The 26,397-nt window shown below is 42.7% G+C and overlaps 1 protein-coding gene across 2 annotated transcripts in view; it reads right to left on the bottom strand.

Annotated features, from left to right (window-relative positions):
- Snd1 (staphylococcal nuclease and tudor domain containing 1) overlaps positions 1 to 26,397 on the bottom strand; it is a 399,238-nt gene that overhangs the window by 324,173 nt on the left and 48,668 nt on the right. For both annotated transcript variants that reach the window (NM_022694.2, XM_039108324.2), the window contains exons 9-10: positions 25,611 to 25,701; positions 14,654 to 14,767 (exon numbers count right to left, since the gene is read on the bottom strand). In NM_022694.2, coding sequence (NP_073185.2) covers positions 14,654 to 14,767; positions 25,611 to 25,701 — 205 coding nt within the window. The remainder of the gene's footprint in view (positions 1 to 14,653; positions 14,768 to 25,610; positions 25,702 to 26,397) is intronic.

The raw sequence follows: 26,397 nt of genomic DNA, 5'->3' as shown, positions 1-26,397 counted from the left end.
TTTCAAAAGCAGCAAGGCGAGCTGTTGGGAGGAGGAGTGTGGCTGGCAACAAAACCCAAGGGGCCGGGATCCCAGCCTGCTTCTAAATAACACCGACAGATAAGGAATTAGGTGATGAGAGTCCTGCCAGCGGGACTAAGTACCAGCTCCTCTGGAGCACACATCTGCATGCCAATGCCATGCAGTGTCTCCAGCACAGTCTGCAGGGCCACCTCAGATCTCAATGAACTTGACTGACGCTCACGCTTCCTACTTCAAGGCACATTTTCATTTTAAGTGTAAAGATATAATCATAAAAATTGGAGATAATTTATGTCTCCAAAAATAGGTGGCAACTGGTTAAATAAATTATGCTATATCCATATTATTAAAAACTACATAACCATTAAAAATTCTGTTTTAGAAAATTATTTAAAGGCCAGGGGAAATGTTCTGTTACAAAACATGAACAGAGACACCAGTGAAAGGCCATGAGATATTAACAGCAGTGATATTTCCCCTGGGCTACAAGATTTAAGTAATTTATATTTGCTTCTTTAAAATTTCTCAAATTTATAAATGAATGTTTTGCATTCACAATCAGGGACAAATCTGTAAAGCAGAGAGTGGTGTGAGGATGAAAGCAGAGGCGTAGCCTCCTATCTCAACCTGGTTAAAGCTGTAAAACTAGTGAGTGAAGATGAGGCAGTCAACTGCCCAGAGAGGGACTCCCAGAGCACTGAACCTCTCCACAGACAACCACTGAGATTATTAAGAGGGAGATGTCGGGGTTAGCCCCTCTATTCTAAATCACTGGAGAGATTACTACCAAAGACACCTCACATGAAGACAAGATGAGTAAACAGAGAGTAGCTAGCGCATTGCCTAGCATGCTTGGGGCCTTGAGTTCAATCCCCAGTATCATTTAAAAAGGAAGGAGGGATAATCGGGGTTCCCTCTTGTCCAAAGTTAAACACTTGAATATTCAAATTAATTTTCTTTTTATGTAAACCATGGTGCCTTCAAAAGCTGGTTATAAGAAATATTCTGATTGTGTAAAAACATTTGGAAATTATATACAATATTAACAAAGATAGTCAGTTTCTACTTTGAGAAAAATGGAAACACCTTGACTATAAAAAGATCCACTCAGCATTAAGGAAGAGGACCACTACACCACCAAATCCAAATCCATGTTCACAAGGCACACAGGAAGGCAGGGACCTCAGCATTTACTGAATCCGCCCAATCCTGCTTCCTTATTAGTCTATCCAGATGGCTGTGGATTCAACAAGTCCAGGGCTTCCATCCCTGCCTGGGATGATAGTTAGGGTTACCACACAGGCTCCCTTGGTATCTTGAGGCTTCTTTTTTTCAGATTCTACAAATAAAAATTTTCTCCTTAAAAAAGAGAAATGTCCTTGGCCCATCCAAATATGCTAGTCTTTCTGACAGCTGGAATTCACACCATAAACACACCCACAAGACTTTAGATCCCATCTCTAGAGTTTACTTCATCTAAGTCGGTGAGTGGCTATCAGCATTTCTCCACCTCTAGCTAGAGCTCGGATGAGTGAGCCCTGAACAGACCAGACCTGAGCATACCTCTAGTAAACCTTAATAAGGGACAAGCTTCCCAGAGCTTCTGTGTTGAGACAATGGCACCCAGAAAGCACACTAAGTCCCAAGACACCCTTTTGTGCGCTAGCATGACTCAGAAGGTGCTTGAGGGTTTGCTGAACTGTGGCCTAAAACTGACTTCTCCATATGTGCCATGAAACATCCGGAGTTTTCTATATCTACATGAGCTATTTTATTTGCACATTCTTTAACCCATTCCTTCTTCCAGGTCTTATAGTTCAAATGACAGAATGAGATGCAAATCCCAGTCATCAGGGCGGCCCTTCATAAACCTTTTCTTCTGTTTCCCTAAAGTGAAACTGACTCTGAAAAAAATACTAGTCCCAGCTAACACCCTTCCCTTCTTCCCTAGCAAACCCTCCTCTGCCCTCCCATCGCCTTTAACTGGCACCTCAGGGCACATTCTACACTAAGGGCACCATGACTGGTTGGCAGTTGGCTCTGTGACCTTGGGGACACAGTAGTGTTCCTACAAGAGACTACTTCTAAATCTAGCTCAAAAGCGAAGGCTGGTAGGGTCAGAAACCAAACTCTGGGGAGATGACTTTGGTAAGTGCCCACTCTTGAACTGCTAGAGGAACAATCTAGAGCAGGGATTCTCAAGCTCATGGCTAGCAGTTGAGAAAAAGGAGCATTCTGAGCCCCAGTCACAGAGATTTTAATACAAGGAGTCCAGAACTGACACCTTAAGAGAAACTGATCTGACTGCTTTTCAAAAGGAAAAGCTCAGCTGGAGGTCACTGTGAGAACCAACAGGGCACAGAGCTGTAGAAGGGAGATGAGGGCAGAGGCGGTCAGTGGCAGACCCTGAATACGCACCGCAGCTCTGCTGTTCAATCAAAATATATGGCACCAGCAGAGATCCACTTAATCTTTGTCCTCAGAGCAGTCCTGTGCAAGCCCAGAAGGCTTGCAGCTCATTTGCAGCAAATGAGAAGCAATAATGTTGGGTTGCCATATTTGCAGTGACTCTAACATTAACAATCAAATGATTTGCCCTTGTAGAACTCTGCATCAGGGGATCCCTTGGAAGTGTACATATGGGCATCAATTGCCTAGCAGGGAAGGAGAACCAAGTAAAGGAGACACGGCAAAGTCAAAGAACAGCCAGAAATAAACACCAGAGACCCTAATCCCCAGGTTCAGAATATGAAGTTCAGTGCCACCAAGGCTCTAAAAGTTCCTCAGTATCCAAAGATTGGCTCTCTGGGACAAACTATCAGTCAAAATCAATTCTCTCTCTCTCTCTCTCTCTCTCTCTCTCTCTCTCTCTCTCTTTCTCTCTCTCTCCACATACATACACACACACACACACACACACACACACACACACACACACACACACCTGTATGCAGTGGGGAGGAAGGAATTGAGGGAGGAAGGGAGAATGGAATGGAGGGGCTAGGTTACTTGAATGTTTATTTGTTTAAGAAATAATGGCAAGTATTTGTGAAGCCCTAGATTTGACTCAGGATGAGAAAATCAGTTCGTGTAGAATATAAAATGTTTCCAATGCACAACTGCTTGAATCCATGGATAGGAAACATTCAGCTACAGAAATCCAACTGTACACACGCATATGGATGAGAGAATCAACACAGTGTCCTTACAATGTTACAGCCTCTGTGTGTCATATTACATGTAAAATCTGTTAGCTTTACTACCTACCACAGAAGCTTTAGATTCCTCGACTAGACAGGCCAGTTCACAACAATCAAACAACAGATCAGAGATGGACTTGTTGTAGAGGGAGAAAAGGAGAAACAGAAACATTAGTAATGAAGACCATGCAATGGGGAAGAAAGAAAGACGAAAGATGGTAATTGGGGGCAAGGAGTCAGATACAGGCTATCACCCAAAGATTTGAGAGGTCAGGAAAGAAAACAGAAAAAGGCAAGAAACTAACCCTATCTACAAAGAGAAGCGGAGCCTGCTGACGGCTTGCTACCCCCCAAGCATCAGTGAGGCAAAACTTACCTTTCCTAACAACTATAGGTTTGCAATCTCCTATTACTAGTACCAAATACCACGTCTGAGGCTGACATTAAAACAGCTCCAATGAGTCGGGTGTGGCAGCACATACCTTTTATCTAGGCACTCATGAGTTAGAGTTTAAGGCCAGTGTGGTGTACATAGCAAGTTCTAGGACAGCTAGAACTACACAGTAAGACCCTGTCTCAAAAAGGGGAAAAAAAGTCAACAACAAAAACAGTGAAAATTCGTCTACCTTACTATTTAAAAGCAAGACTCTAGCCTTGACAAGTCTCCTTAAACCTGGATCTATAAATAACCAGAGAAGATGCCAGTGAAAGCAAAAACTGATTTAAATTCCAGAAGCAGGACACTATTCTTGCTTAAATTGTGCAAATGTAGCTTTTAGAATATAAGATGGCATTAAAGAAATAGTTTAAATGTTGTTGCTCAAGAAAACTAGAAGGCAGTTTTGTTGCTGCCCCTTTCTGAGGTGGTGAATTCATGTTCGAGAAGCTGCTCTTTCTGTTGAACCAAGCAAAGCAGCGAAATGAGAGGCAATTTAACAATGCTAAGAATTCACGACAGGTTCCTGTTGCACCGAAAAGAACACTAAGGACTTAAGAGCGACACAAGACACACAAGAAGTGCCTCAGCAGGGCTCACTGGACAGGTGTGAGCAAGCAAGCTGCCCACACTGTATTCACTAGGAGTGACTCCTCATCTCAAATCCACGGTGCCCCCTCTTATTTCTCATAGGAGAAGTCACTCTAGGATAGAGAGGAGGAGTGGAGAGGAGAGAACCTAGGACGGGAGAGGGAATCCAAATAAAATGCAAAAGCAACACAGAAGCAGGAGCACACACATGACCACACTCGCAGGGGCGACCACTAAACCAATGCTCTGAGAGCAAAAAGGTGAGGAAAAGAAAACAGTGGGACAGGAGTCTTCGTCTCCCAGCTGTGGGAATGGGGGCCTGGAAACCGGAGAGCATCTGCTTAGTGAGCACATAGGAACAGATCTGCAACACAGACTACAGGACCAGGTGAGAGGCTACAGCGCTCAGAACGCACTTCCTGCTAGCTGATGTGGTAAAAACTGAAAGGCTGCAGGGTTTTCCTGCACTGAGTTTTACATTTGTTAGCTTCCTTCAATAGTATGGGACTAATTTCTATTCTCTGAGACTGAGAAATCTCCTTACAAGAGCAACTACCTTCCTCTACCTGCTGTTCTTTACCCCAAGAAGCAGACAGCTCCCATAACTCTGCTATTTCTGGAAGAAGGGACCCCAGAACTAACTAACTTCACCTGCAGATAAGGATGCTGGAGCTGGAGGTATCAGTTCCTTTTCCTCAGAAGAGGACTGGAGTAGGGAAGGGGCGGAGTGAGGCTAAAAGCTTTTAGAGGGAGGAGGTAGCACTCGAGCAATCAGCTAGGCAAGCCACAGTTGTGCTCTGACAGAAAGGCTCCGGGGTAGCTCAGGCAGCAGGAAGGAACTCGGACATTTTCCTAGGAAAAGGCCGATCTGGAGGTTTAACATACACTGGAAGGGACTAGCAAAGTACTACAGAGTTTCTTCCCTTTTTATAAGAAACCAGAAGGGAATAAAATAAGGTGCTCTGAGTGATGTCAAGTTTTCCTTCCTCCTAAAATGCTAACTGGCTATAATCTGAATATCCCAAAAGCCAAACCAGCACGTGGCACTGTCTACCGATCTGCCATATAGAACACAGTGAACTCTCTCCCATCAGCTGCAGTGAGAGGAAAAGAAGCTCCAAGGAGAACAAGGCACCCAGTACAGTCTGCACCCCAACTCATGGGGCCTGGGCCTCCAGACCAAGTCTGAAGGAGCAGAAGGCTGACAAGGGAGACCTGGGCAGCCGCACACCAGCAATCCCTTTCAAGGTTCCACCCACAGCTCCTGCACAGCAGTCATCTAAAACCAGCCATCCAGCTGGAGAAGCAGATGCTAAGCAGGCTCCCTATGAATAAGGAGAAGGCTTTCTCCTAACTGCAACCCACCTTACAAAAGGCAGTCAGCCACACAAGGAAAGAGTCTGGCTCTCCTGATCATCAGGAAAATACCCTTCTGGTGGGCAAAGGGCAGAATCACAGTTAAGGGTCAATGTATTCTGCCAATCTGCAGCAGACGATTATGAACAAGAGCTGTGAGGGCAACAGAGAATGCAAGCACCTTATATAACTCAGTATCAACTACATGGTGGTTTGGTGGTTAGCCTGCGACAGGCTTCAAGAAATGAGGAATCTACTTGACCCAGAAAATCAAACTGCATAGAGACAGAAAAAAATAGAAAGAGAGAGAGAGAGAGAGAGAGAGAGAGAACAGAAACTAGAAATTATAAGCATTTAATGTGTAGATTTCCCAGAACGCATTGACAGAAGCAGCAAACTAAGGACCAGTGTGGAGCTGAAAGCCTATCTATCAGATGCCCTACATCACATGCGGCTGCTGCTCAGTGTTACAAGGGCCACACAGCAAACCAGCACAAACTGACTCCAAGCAGAAAAATAACAGAGGAAAGAACATGGAGTTTCTAGAATGTCTTCACAGTCAAACTGAACAGAGGTCTGGCTGTAAAGCGGCCCTATCCAAGGTGGACATAAATAAGACACTGAGCTGGGCAAAGGTATTCGTAACTCCAAAGCAGCCACCCAGCATAGTAGTGGGTGGATTAAGGACTATAAAATGTGAACATCTGATAAAATGACTGCAGATTTTCAAAGAAAGGCTAAAATGAAAAGTGACACCAAAAATACTCCTAACCAATAGGCCTGTCAATTGCTGGGGGGAAAAGCAAGCATCTGTGTCCTTCAGCTTCCCTTTCTAGTCGCAGTTCTGAGAAAAGCCTTTGCTGAAAACAGTGGGGGTAAAGCACTGCCACTCTATCCATAATCCATTGACGGTCCACCTGGTGACACACACACACACACTCTCTCTCATTCTCACACACTCTCTCTCTCTCTCTCTCTCTCTCTCTCTCTCTCTCTCTCATACACACACTCACTCACACACACATACACACTCACATACCCCTAAAATTGTAAACATCTCATTAACAAAAATAATTTCTCAGAACCATAGGGTCTATAATGTATGAGAATCTTAAATGTTTGGTTTCTAAACAGAACAAAAATTCTCCCAGCCCAAGGCTAATTAGCCCACCAAGGAATGAAGCCTCCAGCTCTGGCCTGCAAACCTGCAAAGCACTGGATGGCTGCACTAAACTTGCCTTGAATATAAATGTTACATTAAAAAAAAGTAATTTATCTAAACACAGTGTAGGTAGTTCTGCAATCAGCACCTCATAAATAAAGAGAGAAAGATGACGGGAAAAGCTCTCTAATTGATTTTAAAATTAGTTCCAGCAAAGAAATAATCTGACAACCAACAAGGTCGACAACAGAAAGGGGGAAAAAAATAGCCCTGAGTAAAGAGTACACCTAAAGACATCAATGAATCAACATACCCGAGAGGAAGACATTTGGAAAATCCTGAGTAAGAACAGAGGTGTTAAAGACAGAGGCAAATAGGGACTGATCTTCAAAGACACTTAAAATCCTGAAATTAACCCTGTTGGGTAGACTGAACTCAAGCAATGCTGTGCTAATAGAATATACATTAAGGGAAAACCATACTGGAAGAAGCAGGGCTGGTCAAGCAATGGCAGAAGCTAGGCTAAAACAGAGTGGGGAAATGAAGTAGCTGCAAACATCTAATCCAGGTGTGAACTACCCAGAAAAACCAGGCAATACGATTAGGAGATTAGGACGGAAGGGAGAAAACAGGAAAGCAAAGGCTCCCTCCTGGGACTTAAGAACAGTACAGGAGCCCCAGCTGAAAAGAACTATCAGAGGCGTCCAGAGATTAACAGAGGATTTAGAGTGGGCAAAATGATGCCCACTCAAAAGCAATCTATGGAATTAATTCTTATGCCTCAACAGACATGATTTAAACATTTGATAATTGTCTACTATGTTCAGAGTACTCTCTACGCGATTCTAAAAGAGGAGATAAAGATGAGAAAGGTGATTCCCGCCCTCAGCCGTGCTCAGACTTCAGAGAAAAGCAGGCATACACATAAACAGACACCATGCTGGGGAGACGGAAAGGCCAGTGTGTACAGAAGTCTCTGACCTAACAGACTCTGAGCAAGACAGAGAGCTACCCCTCAGCACAGAGGGCACATGAAGAGGTCAGGGAACGATAAATGATGGTACCGCCAACTCCAGAAACAACCGAGAATTACTACAGCTCAGCATGTCTGAGAAGTGGGAAGAAACATGATCACACAGCATGAACAAGATTTAGATAAGTTGAAAATGTTACAACTGTGTGACAGTGATGATTAAAGGAACAAGAAGAGAGAGATGGGCTGAAAAGGTAAATGCACAAGGTTCAGGGGATTAACCACCAAGTCCCACTAGGAGGTTGTTAAAATCCCACAAAATATGATTTGAAAGAGGCAAGGGATCTCTGACTCAAGGAATGGAAGGAAACTATAATTTGTAAGACAGAGAAGAAAGAAACCAAATGCAACAAGACAGGCACATGCTGTCATTTCCAGTTTAAAATATCCCGACAAAGATCAGTGGAGTGTACATTTTAGGAAACTGCTCTCTGTCCAGATACTGAATGTCTTGACCTCATCACAAGAAGCCAGGCTTGCCCGCCAGTGACCTCTCCAGTGGAGAAGCAGATCACAGCAACGATTTTAAGTGATGGCACCTAGATATTAATCTCAGAAAACAGAACATACACATTTTGGCATCTTAAATAGGTGAGCTAAGAGCCACCCATCCTCTCCTAATAGTAATTTTTTTCAGCCTTCAATAAAGGAAGTTTCAAGTGTTCATCTCAAAAATGCCCAGATCAAACAATTTGGAACCGGGTACAGAATGCCTCTGCCAGCGCTCTGACATGTTCTGTCTTTTGATCACACTGCCGCAGTCCCCAAATCTCTCCATTGGAAACCGGTGAAATGCTATATCCATTTCAAAGAGCTTTTGCTTGTCTCCAAGGTCCTTAATGCCAAGCTGGAGTCCCTTTCTAATTTGCTGTTTGCCTTATGCTCCCAGTTACAAGCCTGAGATCACAGTCACTGGGTTTATTGGTTTGCCCCTACTTTGCCTAGGGACTTCAATCCCACAGATTTCTCTTGGTATGCACCTTAGTGGACACATGGCCTTCCTGGGGATCCAGAGGGGCAGTCAAAACTAGAGGGAATGGGCTGCGAACCACTTGTCATTGTATCTAAATGGCAAAGCACACCAGGGTCCTACACAACAGATGGAGTTATCAGAACCTGAATCAGCCTTGCCTCTGACAAAAAGCCTTTGAGGTCCCCAGGGCATCCTTAATAATGTGCTTACCTGCAGTTCCTCTCTATCAACTCCCTGTCCAAGAATCCCAGGTGGCACAGACCTGGGAGAGACACCCAAAGTAAAAACAGCAAGGACACAAGATTGCCCAGGTCTGAATGTTTACAGGCCCTGATGTGAAAGAATCTTTGTGGTGAGTTCACAGGGAAGAGGCTTAAGGGCAGGAAATGGAAACGAACAGATACCAGCTTCTACCCTTGGGTCTCCACTCTTTCCAGAGTACCAAGCCAGAGAGAAGAGTCCAAGGGAAAAGAGGAAGAACCAGACACACTGCACAGAAGAACCAGAGAAAAGGCTCTGCAACCAAAAGCAAACTTAATCCACAAAACACGTGGGGGCTGGGCAAAGGATGTACCTGTTTTTGAGGTAAATTTCAGCTCCGTCTCTCTGGGCCAACAACTATAACAGCACTGCGAGAGCAGACTTCATGGGGAATAAGTCAGCCCCTTCACTGGATGCCTGGGGGCTGTTTCCTTTGTCATTAACACTCCAAGTGTAACACAAAGCCTACGGAAGCTCTGGGCTGTGGAGCACTAGGCTTTCCAGTTTCAGATCAAAGCCAAGAGCTCCCTAGGAAGCCCTGAGATTGCACAGTGTACTATCTCCTTTAAGGCAGCAGCTCAGAAAAGCCAAAGCCTTTCCCTAAGACTTATTTCTTTATGGCAAACAACTGGATAAAGCAAGCTCTGCCTTTCGAGAAACCCCCAGGCCTGTGCCAGGTTCACAAGAGCACCACATGTAAGTTCTAAACAGGCTTTCAGCCCGAAGGACCACAGAGCTCCTAAGAGCGGACGCTAGATTCACCCTGAATAATAGACAAGTAAAACCAACACCTATAGGCACACCCAACCGAATGCTTCTGATGACTACTAAACACACACTCATGCATTTAATCCTCCCATCACACCAGCACCAACAAACCACGCTCCAACCAAAACACAAGATCTGCCTGGCAACCCAGGAAAGGCCTGGGAGAAAAAAGTTGCTCTGGTAAGTGTGTTTTAAATGCTTCCTCAAGCTCCAACTAGAAAATAACCAGAGTAAGAGAGGAAAGGATAGCTGGCCTGGGCAAAACTTTGTCTTCCTATAAAATTTAACAGATGTGTCCAAAAAAAAAAAAAAAAGGAGGAAAAATTCCAATTTTCCCTATTACATCCCCATGACCCCACGCCACCCCAGCCCCAAACACACACCCTACTGCCCTGTGATTTCTAGATGTCTCAGAAGATTTGTTTAACTAATGATAAACTACTAAACTTTCTAGGGAAAGAGGAAGAGAAACAGTGCAGCAAATGTGTCACACACTTTTCTAAAAGGCAACATCATTGGGTCCTCATCTGGAGCTCAGGTCACCCAGTGGCAGGAATTGTTCCAAGGCCATCTGCCTACCCATCACACTGCCCATACTCAAGACTTCTCTTCTGCCACCTATCCTCTAGCTCCTGCATCTGCATCCTCTCCCACACAGTTCCGTTGCTTAGAGAGGGCTCATACCGTAAGCAATGGGATTATACCTTTCTCCATTTCCTAGCCATTGACCCTCGAGAACGTGCCTGGTAATTAGACACAAGGTAATTTCCCAAGTGCATGCCTGAAGGCTCTGTACAATCAATCCTTCTACCACACACCTTCATCCCCAAACAGTTCTCAAGCACTCAGTGTTTCTGCAACCACAGGCCACTCCCCATCTCCCAAAAATACACCATCTTTCCCTTGGAGACTCTAGCAGATCTCGTTCTAACTAGGGCAGGAACACACTCTTGTGTGAGCTGCATCTTACGCAGGGCATCTAGCCACAGGGACAAAGCCAGGACAGGAGCAGAAACTGAGCTTCTATTCTGTATGCCAAGCACTGACTGACCTGAGGCTTCCCAGGGGAAAGGACACCCCCTTTCTAACTTGCACTAAGATACCAAGTGAACTAGCACAGGGACTAACCCTCAGTAACAGCTCTACCTTGAATACTTTAAGTTAAAAAACAACCACAAAAAACTATTTTCTTCTTCTCTATGGAGCCTTAACATCCTGACTGTCCAGGAAGTCTCTATGTGGATTAGACTGGACTCGAATGAACAGAGATCCACCTGTCTCTGCCTCCAATGGGCTGGGATTAAAGGTGCATGCCACTATGCCTGCTTCTGCCTTGAATACTTAATTGGGCTTCCAGTATGTCTGCTGCCCAGGCTTTACACAGCTATATAAATTACAGCACCACTGGGAACTGGAGACAAGTTTTCTTCCTATACCCATTCTGTAAATCTTTGTAAACTTTAGAATAAATGTTGAAGAGAATCTCATGCTCTTTGTAAGAACTCAGGGGAATTCTTTAAGGAGGAAGGCAAATACTCTGAATCCTCCAGGACCCAGAGGGACTGCTGGAGGAACAGCTACAGTTCTCATTTGTCACAGTCTCCCCAGGTATTTGGTCAATTAAGGCTTATCAAAAGAAAATCCACAATTACTCCTAATAGATTAGTTTTGTACGGAGGTAAATTACTTTCATATCTTCTTGTAAGTCAAATCATCACAAAATAGGTCTTAACTCTAAACACATCTTTCTCCTCTGCTTAAAATTCAAGACAAAACCTAAAACAAAGCATAAAATCTTGACCTCTGACCCTTGCTTAATGACCAGGCCCTTTTGTTTCCATCCCCTGGCATCTAGCTGCTCACTCTACTATTCCTGGTTAAACAAAGTAACTTGAAGTTCTTCATAAGGCCTTCATTGTGTATCCTGAAATGTTCACAGGACACATACATGTCCTGGCTGTGCCTGTAATTTCCTACCATTCAGGTGGCATGCGACTCATAGTCATGGGCTGTCCATTCTCTGGTTTCCCCAAACTCACATGATTCTTGTCATCAATGTTTTAAATGTCATCTCCTCAAAGAAACTCTCAGTTTATACAATCTTCCTAAACTTTAAAAATTTTGCAGCAGTGAAATTATTTATGTACTTCTACTAAGCTTCAAAGCTCTCAAGGTTTCACACCCCAGAACAGAACCAGGAGGCAGGTAAATACTGATGGTGACAAACCCATTCATCTCAACTTCTCCAGCTGTGCTGTCCATAAAAATAAATAACAACAAAAACCAACAACTGCCTATCAGCCACTAGCCTCATAAGCCACTTAAACCCTGAACGATGCTAGAAAGAACTCTGATGGCTGTAAGTGTAAAACGTAAACTTAGTGGGGGGAGAAGGAGAGTCTCTATCATTAATGTTTTAGTAAAAGCTAATATATTTTAGGTTTTAAATATAGCTGGCTAAAATCTGAAGCAACAAAGTACCTAACTGGCTTGTATGACTTCCATGACAGCCTGGTCTGGCCTTGCTCTTATGTGCTTCCACCTCCTTAAATACAAGTGTATCCGCTTCTTACGAAAGTACCAGACAGCCAGAGTCCTCCACCATCAAGCTGGGGCTGGTGTGTGTGTGTGTGTGTGTGTGTGTGTGTGTGTGTGTGTGTGTCTGTCTGTCTGTCTGTCTGTCTGTCTGTACATGTGCACTGATCTCTAGTGGAATCCCTTCCTACATGCTTTGAGAAGAATTTAATGAACAAATAACGACGATCAGTCCTCATTTCTCTCAAAAGCCATATGTTGATGACTATTACAGCTAAGCCTTACTTAGAACTTTCTTAAAATGGAGTAAGATCTCAGAAGTGAAGAAAAAGGAAGGGGGTTGGGAAGAAGAAAAAAAGAAGTAGTTATTCATTTTGGTAGGAAACAAGAAATAGTATTATCAGATTCCACCTGGAGCTAGGAAAACACCAAACAAACAAAAAGGAAATCAACAACTGCCATCAGCCACTAAGCTAAGAGAAGGGTATCTTTCAACAGCTAAGGGCGCCTGGAAAGAGTCCTCAGTAGGTTACTTCTTTCTTCAGAAGACCATTACTCTACCTAAGCTCAGCATGCCCTATTCCCTAGAAACTGCTTAAAATCCAGCCACACAGTCTACATTAACATGATGCTTTGACTAATGATGCAGACACAAAAATTAACATTCAAGAATTTCAAAGTTGTGGTTGCTGTGGGAACCTTAATTCCAACTGTAGGGCACAGATGCAGAAGCATGGCCTACTCCCAATCCTGATCAAACTGGAGATGGATATTTACTCTGTGCAATGAGGCACAGCCACGGTTACTGAGACAACCTCATTTTGGCTTTTCTAAGCTTTCATGCATTTAAAATTTCAACCTTACTACAATACTGTTTGCTGCACTAAATTACCTCCTCCTCAAAGAAAAGAACAAATGAACTGACTGGCCAGGCACTGAAATCACCCATCCTGTATGTGTTTCTTTATGCATGATCTGATTCAAAAGATAATCATGATATTTTGATTTTACTCTTATGGGCTGTCCATAAACTTCCTCACAAATGGGAACAGGGTTTGGATCTCAGTTTGTAAACGCACTATAACATGTGTGTGCACAAAACAGTGGAAGAGCAAATGCCACATCTTTAAAACCACAAATAAGGTAAATTAAAAGGTAGATAACCTACAACACTAACTTCAACAATGATATATATTTTATAAAAACTGCCCTGGTGGCACTAGCTCTCATCAAGGGCCTAATTTTATAACCAGTTAACATAATTACTCAAGTTATCAGAAGGAAATAAGAGGACCAAGAATGAGAGCCTTAAAAGCAAGATATAACCAAATCCAAGAAAGTACTCAATCTCAATCCTTGTCCCTGCCAACTCAAATCAAGTAACCACAAAATCCACCCACACACTACCTAGTGTACACTGAAGACCAACTCTTGTTGCAATTTCACACAAAGCATAATTATATAGAAATGACATACATTCGAGTCACATGTTCAGGCAAGCTCAGCAAACAGAACGAAACAATACAGTCTGCAGTGATAGAAGATGAGTTGGTGACACCAGAGAACATATACAAAGATTCATTTTTTTATACCTAGAGCAAAAGCATAAGGAACTACCAAACCAAAATGACCATCAAAAACAGGCCCTGTTACTATGTAAGTCAAATACAGAATTTCTCCATTTTATTCTCTCAGAAATATAAGATCTTAAAATAAAATTCGCCCACCATCTCCCATATCCCAACCCTAACTGTTCTCTAGCTCCCTGGGGAGGAATGCCAAGTTTAACTATTTGAAATAGAGCAGAGCAGAGGCTAACTAAGGTTTGAGCTGCAAATAAAAAGGCATAATACTTGGAGAATTTCAAAGACTTATCCTTTCACAGATGATACCATACTTAACTATTCTGGCTTCTCTAGTTTTGTAGAAGTGCAAATGCTTCCCGAGTGACTTCAATAAGAATGGTCCTCATAGGTTCATATATTTGAAGGCCTGGTTCTCAGTTGCTGGGACTGTTTTAGGGAGGTCTAGGAGATGCCATGCTAGAAGTACGTCACTGGTTGTGGACTCTGACATTTCAAAGCCTCACGGCCTAGTGCGTGTTCTTACTGCCCTCACCTCCAAATGTCCAAATGTGAGCTTCGAGCAGCACTCAGGTCCCACTGCCGCTGTTGCTGCTGCCATGGTTCCCCACCAACAGACTCCTGTCCTTCTAAAACCATATAGGAAAGAAACTCTGCCTTCTACAAGCTGCCTCAGTCATGGTGCTTTAAATCACGGTAGTAGAAACGTCACCAGCACATTTTCCTGTTCTTACCTGTATGTTGTCTCCCTCCAACCTTGGTGGTCGGATGCTTGACAGGTGGATGGTCTTGTAGTCTCCAGAATTCAGCTTCACAACAATGGCATCAGCATTCAAAACCTGCATTACCTGTAAGTAAGAAGGCAACAATGTTTGAACTGGCTTCCATAGTCCTCGCCACACAGCAAAGTGCCAGGCCTATCACAATCAGACATGAAAGTGAGGGAAGCAGCCGTCTGCAATAGACCGGATACTGTCTTCCTACCAACAATGCCAGAGAAAATACACAATAATATTATTCCCAAAACCATATAATGATCTCTCAGTAAAAGAAAAGCTGCTTCATTCACAAAGATGATCAGTCTTTATCTCTTGAGGTTAACTAGCAGGTTAAAAAACAAGAAACCATGGTCCACATACCTACAGTCTAAGCCCTCAAGACGCAGAGGCAAGAGGACCACTAAGCTTGAGGCCGGTGGGGGCTGTACTAGAAGTTCCAAAATGAGACAGCCAGGGTTAGACAGTAAAAACTCTGCTTAAATAAGAATAATAACTTAAAAAGCAACACATTAAATCCAGTCTTCACTGAGATTTTTCTTGATGCAAGTTTAAAACTACAAGTCAAAATCCCAACTCAATGACTCTGGTGAAAGAGACACGGGTTGGAGGAGAAAAGGGTACCACTCTCACTACATGAGAAAGAACCCCATGAGATGCCCCAATAGAAAGCAGAAAAATCAAAGATGCCTGAAGGACAAAAAGAGCTGTCATCTCACTCAGGAAAGAAGCTGCCTAGTCGTTCATCTCATAGGCAGAAATATTAAATTGCTAAAATATTACCTCAGCTACTCTACAAGCTATCCTTTCAGAATGCTAGTACGGACATGTCTGGTTTTGGAAACCAGAAATCGTTACCAATGCGCTCCACTATCAGCTGAAATGATTCGCTCCCAGGCTGGAGTACAAGGATACCGATTTGAAGGACAGAGGCACAAATGTGCTCTGTGGAGGTTCCAGCATCCCACCAGTGTATACACACTGGGACAGTGCCACACACACCACAGTTATGGCCAGAACCTGTAATGCAGCCAGCAATGCACCCAGCTATGCCCAGGCCCTGTTGTTCCAAGGCTGTTGGGGGTTCTCTTTTTCTTCCTTCTTTTCGAGCATTACAAGGTAGTCGCTGACCAAATATGCTCACCACCCACTCCATCTGCAGAGTGAAGATCAGGCTCTGCTCTGCTTCAATCAGGCCCCCAGCAGGAAGCTCTGATGGCTGAACCCAGGGTCAGCTGCCACCAGGGAGGGAAGACTGACAAAAATTCTCTCCTCTTTGATGCATGAAACAAAAGCACTTAGACCATCTGTTCCCATGAGAGATGGGACACTAGGCAGTATCTTAAAGGAAACCTATTTCTTACAAGGCAAACTCTTCAGCAAAGAATACACTCATTTATTTGTAGACTCATCAAAAACATCTATTCTCCACCTTTACAAAGAGCCAGCCAATCCCATACCAAAAAGAATAAGGCATGCTCTAAGGGACAATCTTAAGAATGAGCAAACAGCCGAAACAAGTTAGAAAATATGCATGACAGAAAGCGGTAGCAGCTCAGTCCACCAGAAAGAAGGAAGCAGACGCCGTTAGAATCCAGCTGTGAGTGCATGGAAGGCTGTGGCTGGCAGACGGAAAGGTCTGGGTTTGACCTCTGAGTAATGGAAGCAGCACAGAGAAAAGGCCTCAGATAACGAAAGGTCTGACCAGACTAAAGGAAATTAGGAATTGTTATTTTCCTACTACACATTAAGATTAACCTGCAACTCTTAAAGAAGCAAAAGTCAATGTCAAGTAGCCATAATCATTTTCCTATGGCCTTATAACAGATCTGAGTCAGAGGGCTAAATCCTAAAACCCAGAGTCAGAACCAAAACTTTTCCTGGACAGAGAAACTTGAAGATGAGAGGTAATAAAAATATATACTATGAGGTCAAACTAGGGTTAGGGCTGGTTATCAGAACTGGGTAGTGTCAAAGTACCAAGACCCTCCAAAAACCCACAAAGTACTTAATGTCTAGAAGATACAACCCAAAATATGTATTCAGTTACAGAAGCCAAAAGCGAAAAGCTTATTATGTCTGCTACCATCTAGACATATTAATGCCAAGAAGAACTCATGGCAATAAAATACCTTCCCAAAGCTATCAACAGTGGACAACAGACCCAAACAGAAAAGGCTCAGTGTCTATGTCTCAATCCTTCAAAACCCTGCATTTGCGTAAAAAGAAAACAGGTGACAGACATCTGAGGGATGTGGGCTTCATGACGTGTCTTATTCATGATGTGTGCTAGTCTGCAATTCTAACTGCAAACCAAAGAGAAGAAAAAATTCCTCTAAGCAATACCAAGTAAAACAGTTCCTATAAAAGTCAATAATTCTTTCAAAAGGATACCCAAAGGAAAATAAGACAATCTTCAGTCATTTCAAATGCACACATTTCACAATATTTCGAAAATCTTACTCTTGGACAGATCTGTACTTACTCTCAAACTCAAATTAACTCTTATTAAATTGTCAGTTGCCGAAAACATACAGAACTTCCTTACATCAATGCATGAAAAATATCTTGTCAGTACTGGCTTGTGAGCATGCTCAGAGACCAAGACAACACCAGGGAAAGTATCACAGTGTCACACCTTCCCCCCATTCCAGAATGTGAGGATCTAAGCATCCCCTCTGACAAGGTTGGTGTTCATCACCCCTTATAACATGTTAGCGACAGCAGCAAATGGATTCTTGAAGCTTAAATTTTAGGCCACAGCAGCAGACTCTCTGCTTGGCATATCCCTGATTAGCAACCTCCTCTTCAGAGCTGCGCACTCAGATGCTGCCAAGGATGCAAGGCTTAGCTTTAGCAGGGAGGGCAGGAGGGAAGAAAGGAAGTGCGTGTGGAGGGTGGGGAGGGGAGGGGGGTGTTCTATTTCTCTGTAAACTGTGTCATCACTGCCCAGCAAACAAGCAATTGCTTACGGAGCCATGGAAGAATCGATAAACGACTGGGTACAGACATACACCGTGCAGTAAGTAAACTGTAGAGTGGACCCTACCCAGAGCCTGCTCATTACCCCAGAGACTGAACGGCTATATTTCTCAGGGAGCTTTTCATCAGGACAACTTAAGTGTACTCCCTCTGCTCATTTTCACTATAAGCTACAGCTCTCTAACCATGCAATCCTCATGCAGACACACCAAGAGATCACCCAAGGCTCAGGAGCAGAAATCTATAAGGAACAAGTCACCATCTGGACTCAAGATTACACACACTAAATCCAATTCCTTCCGCATCACTTCAAGTCTAGTTGCAAAGGGAAAAATGTTTTCCCGATGGTACGATATAAGCTAAAGGCTACCACATGTCAAGAGAACTACCGAGCTGTGTTGGGAAGAAGAAATACTGATCCCTTTCTTTGGTCCCCTGCCATAGTTGATGCATGCTTACGACCACCTTCTGAGCTATAGACACCTTTTAATAGCACCCCCAGACACATCCAACAACAGCTCTAATTAGCAATACCACCAATCTTGGTACAGAAAGAGGCAGAGAGCCCATCAGCCCAAACAGGGCTTTAACAGGGATGAGACAATCAGAAATGAAATCCATGCCCTCACCTCACTGATCCCTGGCATCTGAGACTCTCGTTGTGACTCTGACTGTTTTGAGGACTTGTGAGACAGTTTGTAGGATGTTACCCATAGAAATTTTGTCTGATGTACAGCATCCTCTTAGTTCTCTCTGATAGTATTTGGTCGTACCAGGATATTGCTATGATTATTAACTTTTTAAAAGCAAGACTGCATTTGTCCTTTTCTGATGGACTACAGAGACTAGGAATAGAACATAATCCTAGGTGCAGGAGGAAAAATAAGCAAATTTAATATTAATGAGAAAAAATATATTAAGAGAAATCTAAATAAAGTAATGACTTTAGTTAATACTAGTATATCAATATTGGTTCATTAATTATAACAAATGTACCACATTCACATAAAATACCAAAGAACGTTAGGGTAGCAATGGACTCTCAGAATGACCCATTCTGGAACCATCCTCAGAAAACTCCTAATTCCTTCTATTCACATCTGCAAACTGGACTGCTAATGAAATCTCCCAAACAAGTCTTAGCCTATCTGCAGTGCAGTGGGGCTAATAATGTTCTGGCCAAACCATCCCAACAACTTCCTTATCGCCGTGCAGGTCCTTCTTTGACAAAGGTCAGGTGAGTGACAAATTTCTCATTTGTTTGTGTTTTGCTGTCTCTGAATGTACTGGCCAGTTTAGATCACACCAAACATATTAAGTATTGTTGCTTAAAGTTTTATCAAAAAGCAACTTGCGTTCAGCATAAATCTAGAAATTAAGGAGAAAAGCAAATTAAAAGGCATACAAATTTTAGGAGAATATAAGATGACACCGTTCGTAAGACATACATGAAGAAAACTCCAAGATCCAACAAATATTATTAAACCAAATAATGAATTAATAAAGTTGTAGAAGACAAAAATCAGCAATTTCTATTCACTAACACTAACATCTGAATTTTATCCCCGAGAGCAAGTATCACAAACAACAAAATGCTGAAGTAAAAGCAAACACAATGCAAACTTTAAAGCATGGCTGAGGGAGGGAGCTTGAGAAGTGGCCTAGTAGGCAAAGCGCTGCCTGGGCAAGCAGGAGGACCTCCTAACACCCACATAAAAAGGTGAGCGTAACAGCACATGTCCACAGTCCCAGTTCTGAGAGGCAGAACAAGAGGATTTCAGGAACTTTGTGGCTAGCCGTTTTACCTAACTATTGGCCTGCACAGACACCTGCACACATTTACTAGACACACAGATATAATTGCTAGACCAAAGATAAATGGAAACACATCCATGATTATGAATTAGATCTAATATTACCAATGTCAGTATTATTTTTGCTGGGATGTTTGTTGGTTTGATTTTGTCGATTTGTAAATTTAATACAATTCTATCAAAATCAAAAATGTAATTACTTTTGCTTTCTTTTAAAATGCAATGTTTCAAATAATCACAGGTAATCTGTGTGCACAGGTTATGTGTGATACATATTGATACTGTGTAAACTTGAGAAAATCTAAAACCAACCCAGAGATGAGTCCCTGAGCATTCCTGTGAGGTGGGTTAACTAAAGTGGGAAGATCACAAGCCAGAACCACCATCAACAATACCATCACCTGCACCTAGCCACAGTCTGGGCCCTGGACACAATGAAAAGGAGATAGGAGCTGGCACAGGCATGCATGCATTCACTGTGGATACAGTCAGACTAGTTACTTCAGGCTCCTCTTCTACAACTTCCCAGCCACGATGGGCTGTAAGCTAAATGAACTCCATGTTAGTTGCTTTCGATCAGTTTTATTACAGCAAGAGGAAAGAAGCTAGGAGAGAAATCAGCAGCAGATGTGGGCGTTCTGCGGTGATAACCCTGGCTGTGTGGTTCTTAGGCCACTGGAATTATTTTGTAACTAGAATGTGGAAGAGTTTGGTACTCTAAGCTAGAAGAGCCAATGAACACTGGAAGTATTCATTTACTGTTTTCAGTTCTGTCAGGGTATTTTACCATAGTGTTAAGAAAACAAAGGGAGATAACAAATCAATTTGTGAGTATTGTTCACGGTTTACTATATGTACTACTTAAAAGAGCACCCAAGGTGGTTTGACAGATTGTTCATTGGTTTGATCTGGACTTGCAGAAATAGAAAAACATGGGGGTTTTTTTGTTTTTTTGTTTTTGTTTTAAATCACTTTGTATCAAAAAGGATCACCAAATAGGCAAAATAACAAACCTGGATAATATATGTTTCTTTATCTCGACAGTTACCACAAAGCTACAATAATACAAACCATATACCTCAGATCAGTGGAAAAGGGCAAAAATGAGCCTTTGCATTTATGGTCATTGACTGCGGACAAGGCTGGGAATTCAGTAGGTGGGGAAAGACAAGTCCCCAACAAACAATACAGAGAGCTGGAGGCAAAAGCAATCGAGCTGAAGCGTCAATACCACACTGAAGACTGACTCAAAATGGATCTGTGACTTACATATGAAACTTTAAATATCTTAACAGAAACCATAGGGCAAAGGATCACTGTTTTGCATCTGGCAATATCTATTGGATATAAAACCAAAGAAAATATAATGAAAACAGTAAATTCGATTGTGCACCAAAGGACGACCAATAGTAAAAGGGTAGCCCACAAACTGTGAGAGAGTACATTTTCTAAATCAAGTATCTGACAAAGAGTTAATCCCCAGAATATTTGTGAAATTCCTATAACAACAAAGCCAAGCAGTACAATTCAAAATGGGAAAAAAAACAAGTTCAATACCCAGCACTATGAACAATTTTTAAAAACTGAGAAGCAGGCAAAGGACTTACATAGGCATTTCCCTAAAGATGACTAGCACAGGAAACAAAAAAGCCTGCAATGGCATGCCATGGTAAACCTACTACGATGAATCCTTCAAGAAAATAAACTAGGGTAAGGGATCTCAGAAACCTCATAATAAACATGTACCTATAGCTATGATGCTGAAAAGTTCTTGAACTGGAATCAAAGCAAAAGTGACTGGGGCAGTGAGGTCCAATCTAACTAAATGATCCCATTCTAGCAGATCCATGCTGCAGCCATAGCTACCTTACAACTTGGTCTCCAATGTTGCCTTTGGCTATTGGTGCCAGCTAACTATGTGAGCTCCCAAGCAAAGTATCAAAGAATAAGCTTGAATGAAGGAATTTAAGTTTTACCTCTTTTCAAAACACAAAGACGAGTGTTGTTTATGTTACCATGCAGAAAACTAACGGAGGTCTCCAGCAAGCAGAGCAGAGAAGACATCTCTTGGGGACAAGCGCTTTCCCCCTGCCCCCAACAATGCTATTCAGGTCTGTGAAATCTGCAATGCCCACAGATCCAGCAATAAGGACAGGGAAGCCAAGCCACGTGCTCAGGGGACCATATGGCTACAAACTGTACAGATCAGCTAAAACGCCACAGGGAAGGCAGGCAGGGAACTGGCAGGCCACAACAGGCACAAAAGTCTCAGGCAGGCTCAGCTAATCGCTGTGAAGGGAACATGCTACTCTGCTAACCTGGAGAGACAAGAAGAGGCCTCCTTTGCATTTCTTTCTTTCAGGGATAAAACTGCTTAAGCAGATGATGAAAACCAATTTTTCAACAAGCCAGATATATCCTTAGCTGACTTTCAGATTTCTCACAGTGACCCTCTTGACAAAGACCCATCTACAGCTTTCTGAACTCAACTAGTGGACCCAGAAGCATCCTGTTGAAGAGGTCAGGAGCTACCTTTTCAAGGACTTCAGGTTATTTTAGTGATGCCCTGTACAATTAACTCCTGTACAACACAGTGATTGCAGAATAATCCATATTTGGAATTGATTGGGGGCCTGTGGGGCTTGGCTGTGGGTCTGAGGGCCCTGGACCAGAAGGACCTTTGTTGGACTGCCCTGAGAACTTACTGGGCATTTACACACCTTTTTCTGTGCAGGTTGGGGGTGGGGGTATAGAGGAGGTGATAACAGAACTGAAGATTGAATTTAGGCCCACACACATGCTTGGCAAACATTCTACCACTGAGCTCCACCCCCCTCTTAACATTTTCAATTGTTTAAAAATGACTACTGAGCTACGGCTGGGTTTAGGGTTACAAAAAAGCAGTGAGCTGCAAAGTCTAGCAAACATTGATTGTGTGTCCTTTCAGAAAATGTTTGTTGGCCAATCCTTCTTCAGGTGCATATTAGAAAATAAGCCTACTTCCATCAGTTAATATTTCTGAAGACCTATTTGCAAAAATATTCCAACTACCTTTAAGGAAATAACTAGCATTTACAGACACTCGCTGTACTTTTGAAATATGGGAAAAATTAATAGCTTACATGAATAGCAACCTTCTAGAGACTGGTTACATAAATTACAGTTTGACTTCACAGTGAAATATTAGGAACCAATTAAGGAAATTGATCCAAACACTTATTTTGGTTCCTTCTCTAAACAATTATTTAAAAAAAAATTTAAAGGATGAGTTTAACCCACCTATTCATCTATCTACATGAGCTGAAGAATACAAGGGTAATCTGAGACAGATTCTGTCCTAAGATCCTGAAAGCCAGTATGTAAATGGATGGCTATCCTTCTCCACGGGCTCATAAAACCAAATCCTGTGCCAGAAGTGAGGAAACTGAGCAGGCAATCTGATATAGAGTGCAGAACCCCCACTCCCTATCCCAAGCTGTCCAGAAAGACTCCGGAACTACCAAATCAGGCATCTTAAGTAACAACCAAGGAGCTGAAAACTAGGATTGGCTTCAAATCTCTGAAACAGCTGCTAGACTTAGAGACATATGCCCAAAATCCACACACAGTTTCAATGCTTATAACTTAGTATTTTAAAACCTTATTCTTAAATGAGAGACAACCAAAGTCCATCAAATACCTGAGGAGCCTCTAATATGAAAAATAGTGGACCAAAATAACCCACAGAAGACACGAGGAACACAAAGGCAGCACGTGTCTTTCATTTGAGGATTTGGAAGGTACAGGCAGGTGGATGTTTGTTTGAAGGAGGTCTGGTTTTCATAGCAAGTGCAAAGTTAAACTAGAACTCCATACTGAAACCCTAGCCTCAAAGAAGGAAAAAGAGCCTCAGAAAATGCTTAAACAAGTACATGTGGCTGGCCCTCATTTACTCATGACAGTAAAACTTCATTTCACGCCATTTTCATATGCCATACAACAGTCTTTTTCTTTACAAAACCTACAAGCCATGCATTACTGAGGGTAGTGCCATAGGTGAACCAGGGGCCATGGTTAGCCAACGCTGAGATGGCGGTGTGTACAGTCTAATGTAGAAGCAAAGCTCATCACAACACTTCAAGGAAGAATGAGTGTTCTGCTTACCTCCTCTGGGCGTTACTACTGTTTTACACACAAAATGATACTCAAAAAATTTTTTAAATTCAATAAAACATAAAATCTTTTTCCATCCACAAATATTTTTCTAAGTGGGTTTCCATTAAACGACCTAAATTTGGTGCTGGCTCAGAAGTTAAAAGCACTGACTTCCAGAGGTCCTGAATTCAATTCCCAGCAACCACATGGTGGCTTACAAACATCTGGAATGGGATCCGATGCCCTCTTCTGGTCTGTCAGACTTAAGACAACTACAGTGCACTCACAGAAAATAAATAATTCTTTTTTCAAAAATGATCTACATTTATATCAACATTCTAGAGAAATCATTATCCTTCATAAACCTCACTTCAACAATGTAATAAATAAAACAACTGTAGTAAGAGACTTATTTTATTGTGTTTAAAAAAACCAAAACAAAACCCAGAGCACAAGGTATCCTGGATTTAAAAAGTGAAGAAATGTTACAATAGCCATTCCTCCCTTTTCAAGTTGACAAGATAGTCATATTCAAAATACACATGTGCCTGATAATCCCAGTATGGTGAGGCAGAGGCATGATGATGGCTGCTAATTGGAAGCTAACATGAAAAACACAGTGAGACCTTATCACAGAGACAGACCAGACAGACAGACAGGCAGGTGGACGGGCAGACGGGCAGGCAGGCAAGCAGGCAGGAGGATGCAAAGCCCAGTCATTTACTTCTTTCAAAGTGTTTCTTCACTAGCAACCCATCAGTTCCCTAATCAGTAGGATCTGCTAAAAACAGAGCAAGCCAGGGGAACATTTCCAAGTCTCACCTACATCACTGGCACTGCAGCCTCTCAGGAATGTCAGCAAACTGAAGATCTATTTCCCTGCTGGGTGGTGGTCACCCCTGGCGTAGGTACTTACAGGACATGTCTGCAAGACTAAATGAGCTTCAAGCAAAGCAGCCCTCGTCCAAGTGCACAACAGCACATTCCTCAGAAAAAGGAAGCAAACACCCATTGTGTTCTACCTCAAGATATGGAGGATGCACTGGCAACTCCGTTCCCGTGGACAATGCTGTCCATGCCCACTAAAGAGAGTGACTGCAATCCCCTAACTGCTACTTAGATACCTGCTAAGGAGGGGAGAGGCCAGTTGAGCTCTGAAACCTATTACTACTTTCAACATGGAGAGAGGGAGAGACAGAGGGGGCGGGGGAAAAAAGAAGGGGGGAGACGGAGGAAGGAGAGACAAGAAAATCAATCAGCCAATGCCTCAGAGTCTTTATAAAAATTTTACATTCATAAGATAGTTTGGGGATTTCTCAAGCTGACAGTGCCACCTAGTGACTTTCCAACCTCAATTCATGACTCACTGATGGAGACACCCAATGTCCACCCACAAATATGGTTCTTTAACCACATTTTGCTAAATAGACAAAATCTTCAGTGCCTCTTAGCAAAAGCAAAATCACACTGAAAACTTCATACGATTTAGGAACACATGGAGCCCTCTGAAACCTTAATAAAGAAAAGCCTTTGCTGAGTACTAGTGATGTAACCACTTAATCCACTCAGCAGCTCTAGCTCCCCAGGAAACAACCAATCTCCCCAACACATCAACCAGTAAAGACCTCAAGGCAGAGAACACACTGAAGCCACAGAATTCCAGAGAAAACGAAAAGAATGCTGAAGACAGGGAATCCCTAGTGCCAGTTGCAAATATCTCCGGTATGAGAGCTGTTTTGATCTAGCAATGCCCAGAACATTAATCCAAGAACTTATAATGAACTTGTGTTAATTTTCCATGAGAAATTTGAGCACACGCACATACACACACACGCACACGCGCACACGCGCACACGCACACACGCACACACAGGACTTCTGTTGAAACAGTCAAGAGCTACAGCATTTCTAATTGCTGAGATCCTTCTATCATCACTGGTCTGGCAATGTCCACTCTGCATATCAACATGCTGAGAATGACTCACCTTGGCAACAAACTGCTTGTCCTTTTGGTCCAAATTAGCAGTAGGAGGCACATAGTCTCTCCATATTCTCAGCCTACGCTCCTTGGCAAACCTGGCAACAAAAAACAAGGATGCGAGATCATCACTGACCAGGCCACTGGGGTGAGTCCAGAACCGGTGTGAGAGCAGGTAAAGCAGGAAATCCTACTACCCCAGCCTGTGGAACGATCCAGAGCAATGCAGAACAAAGCCTGACTATAAATGTAAAGTATACAGAAAAGAGAAATAAAAGAAGGCCAGTGGCACACGCCTTTAATCCCAACACTTAGGAGGCAGATGCACGTGGATCTCTGAGCTCAAGGCCAGTCTGGTCTAGGGTCTGGTTCCAGGATGGCCTAGGCTACATAGAAAAATTCTGTCTCAAAAAAATTAAAACAAACAAAACAAAAAACCTACAAAGTACACAAGATGTACGTACACAGTAAACTTCTGAATGGCCAACTAAGATCCTGGTATGCAACTGTCAGAGCTTAGAGAGGACCAAGTCCACTCTAGTGACTAACTCTGGCTTATTGAGTATCTTCTGAGTGAGCGCTAGAACACAGAGCAATTACTTCTTTAGAGAAGAAGATACACATGAAAACATCCTATAAGAATCTCAGGCTTGGGGTTGGGGATTTAGCTCAGTGGTAGAGCACTTGCCTAGCAAGCGCAAGGCCCTGGGTTCGGTCCCCAGCTCTGAAAAAAAAGAAAAAAGGAAAAAAAAAAAAAAAAAAAGAATCACAGGCCTGCCTCCTGATTGCCATTT

This window comes from Rattus norvegicus, chromosome 4 (assembly GCF_036323735.1).
Source record: "Rattus norvegicus strain BN/NHsdMcwi chromosome 4, GRCr8, whole genome shotgun sequence".
Classification (NCBI taxonomy): domain Eukaryota; kingdom Metazoa; phylum Chordata; class Mammalia; order Rodentia; family Muridae; genus Rattus; species Rattus norvegicus.
Note: the sequence above shows the minus strand (reverse complement) of the source record. Positions and strands in the feature narration are given on the sequence as shown.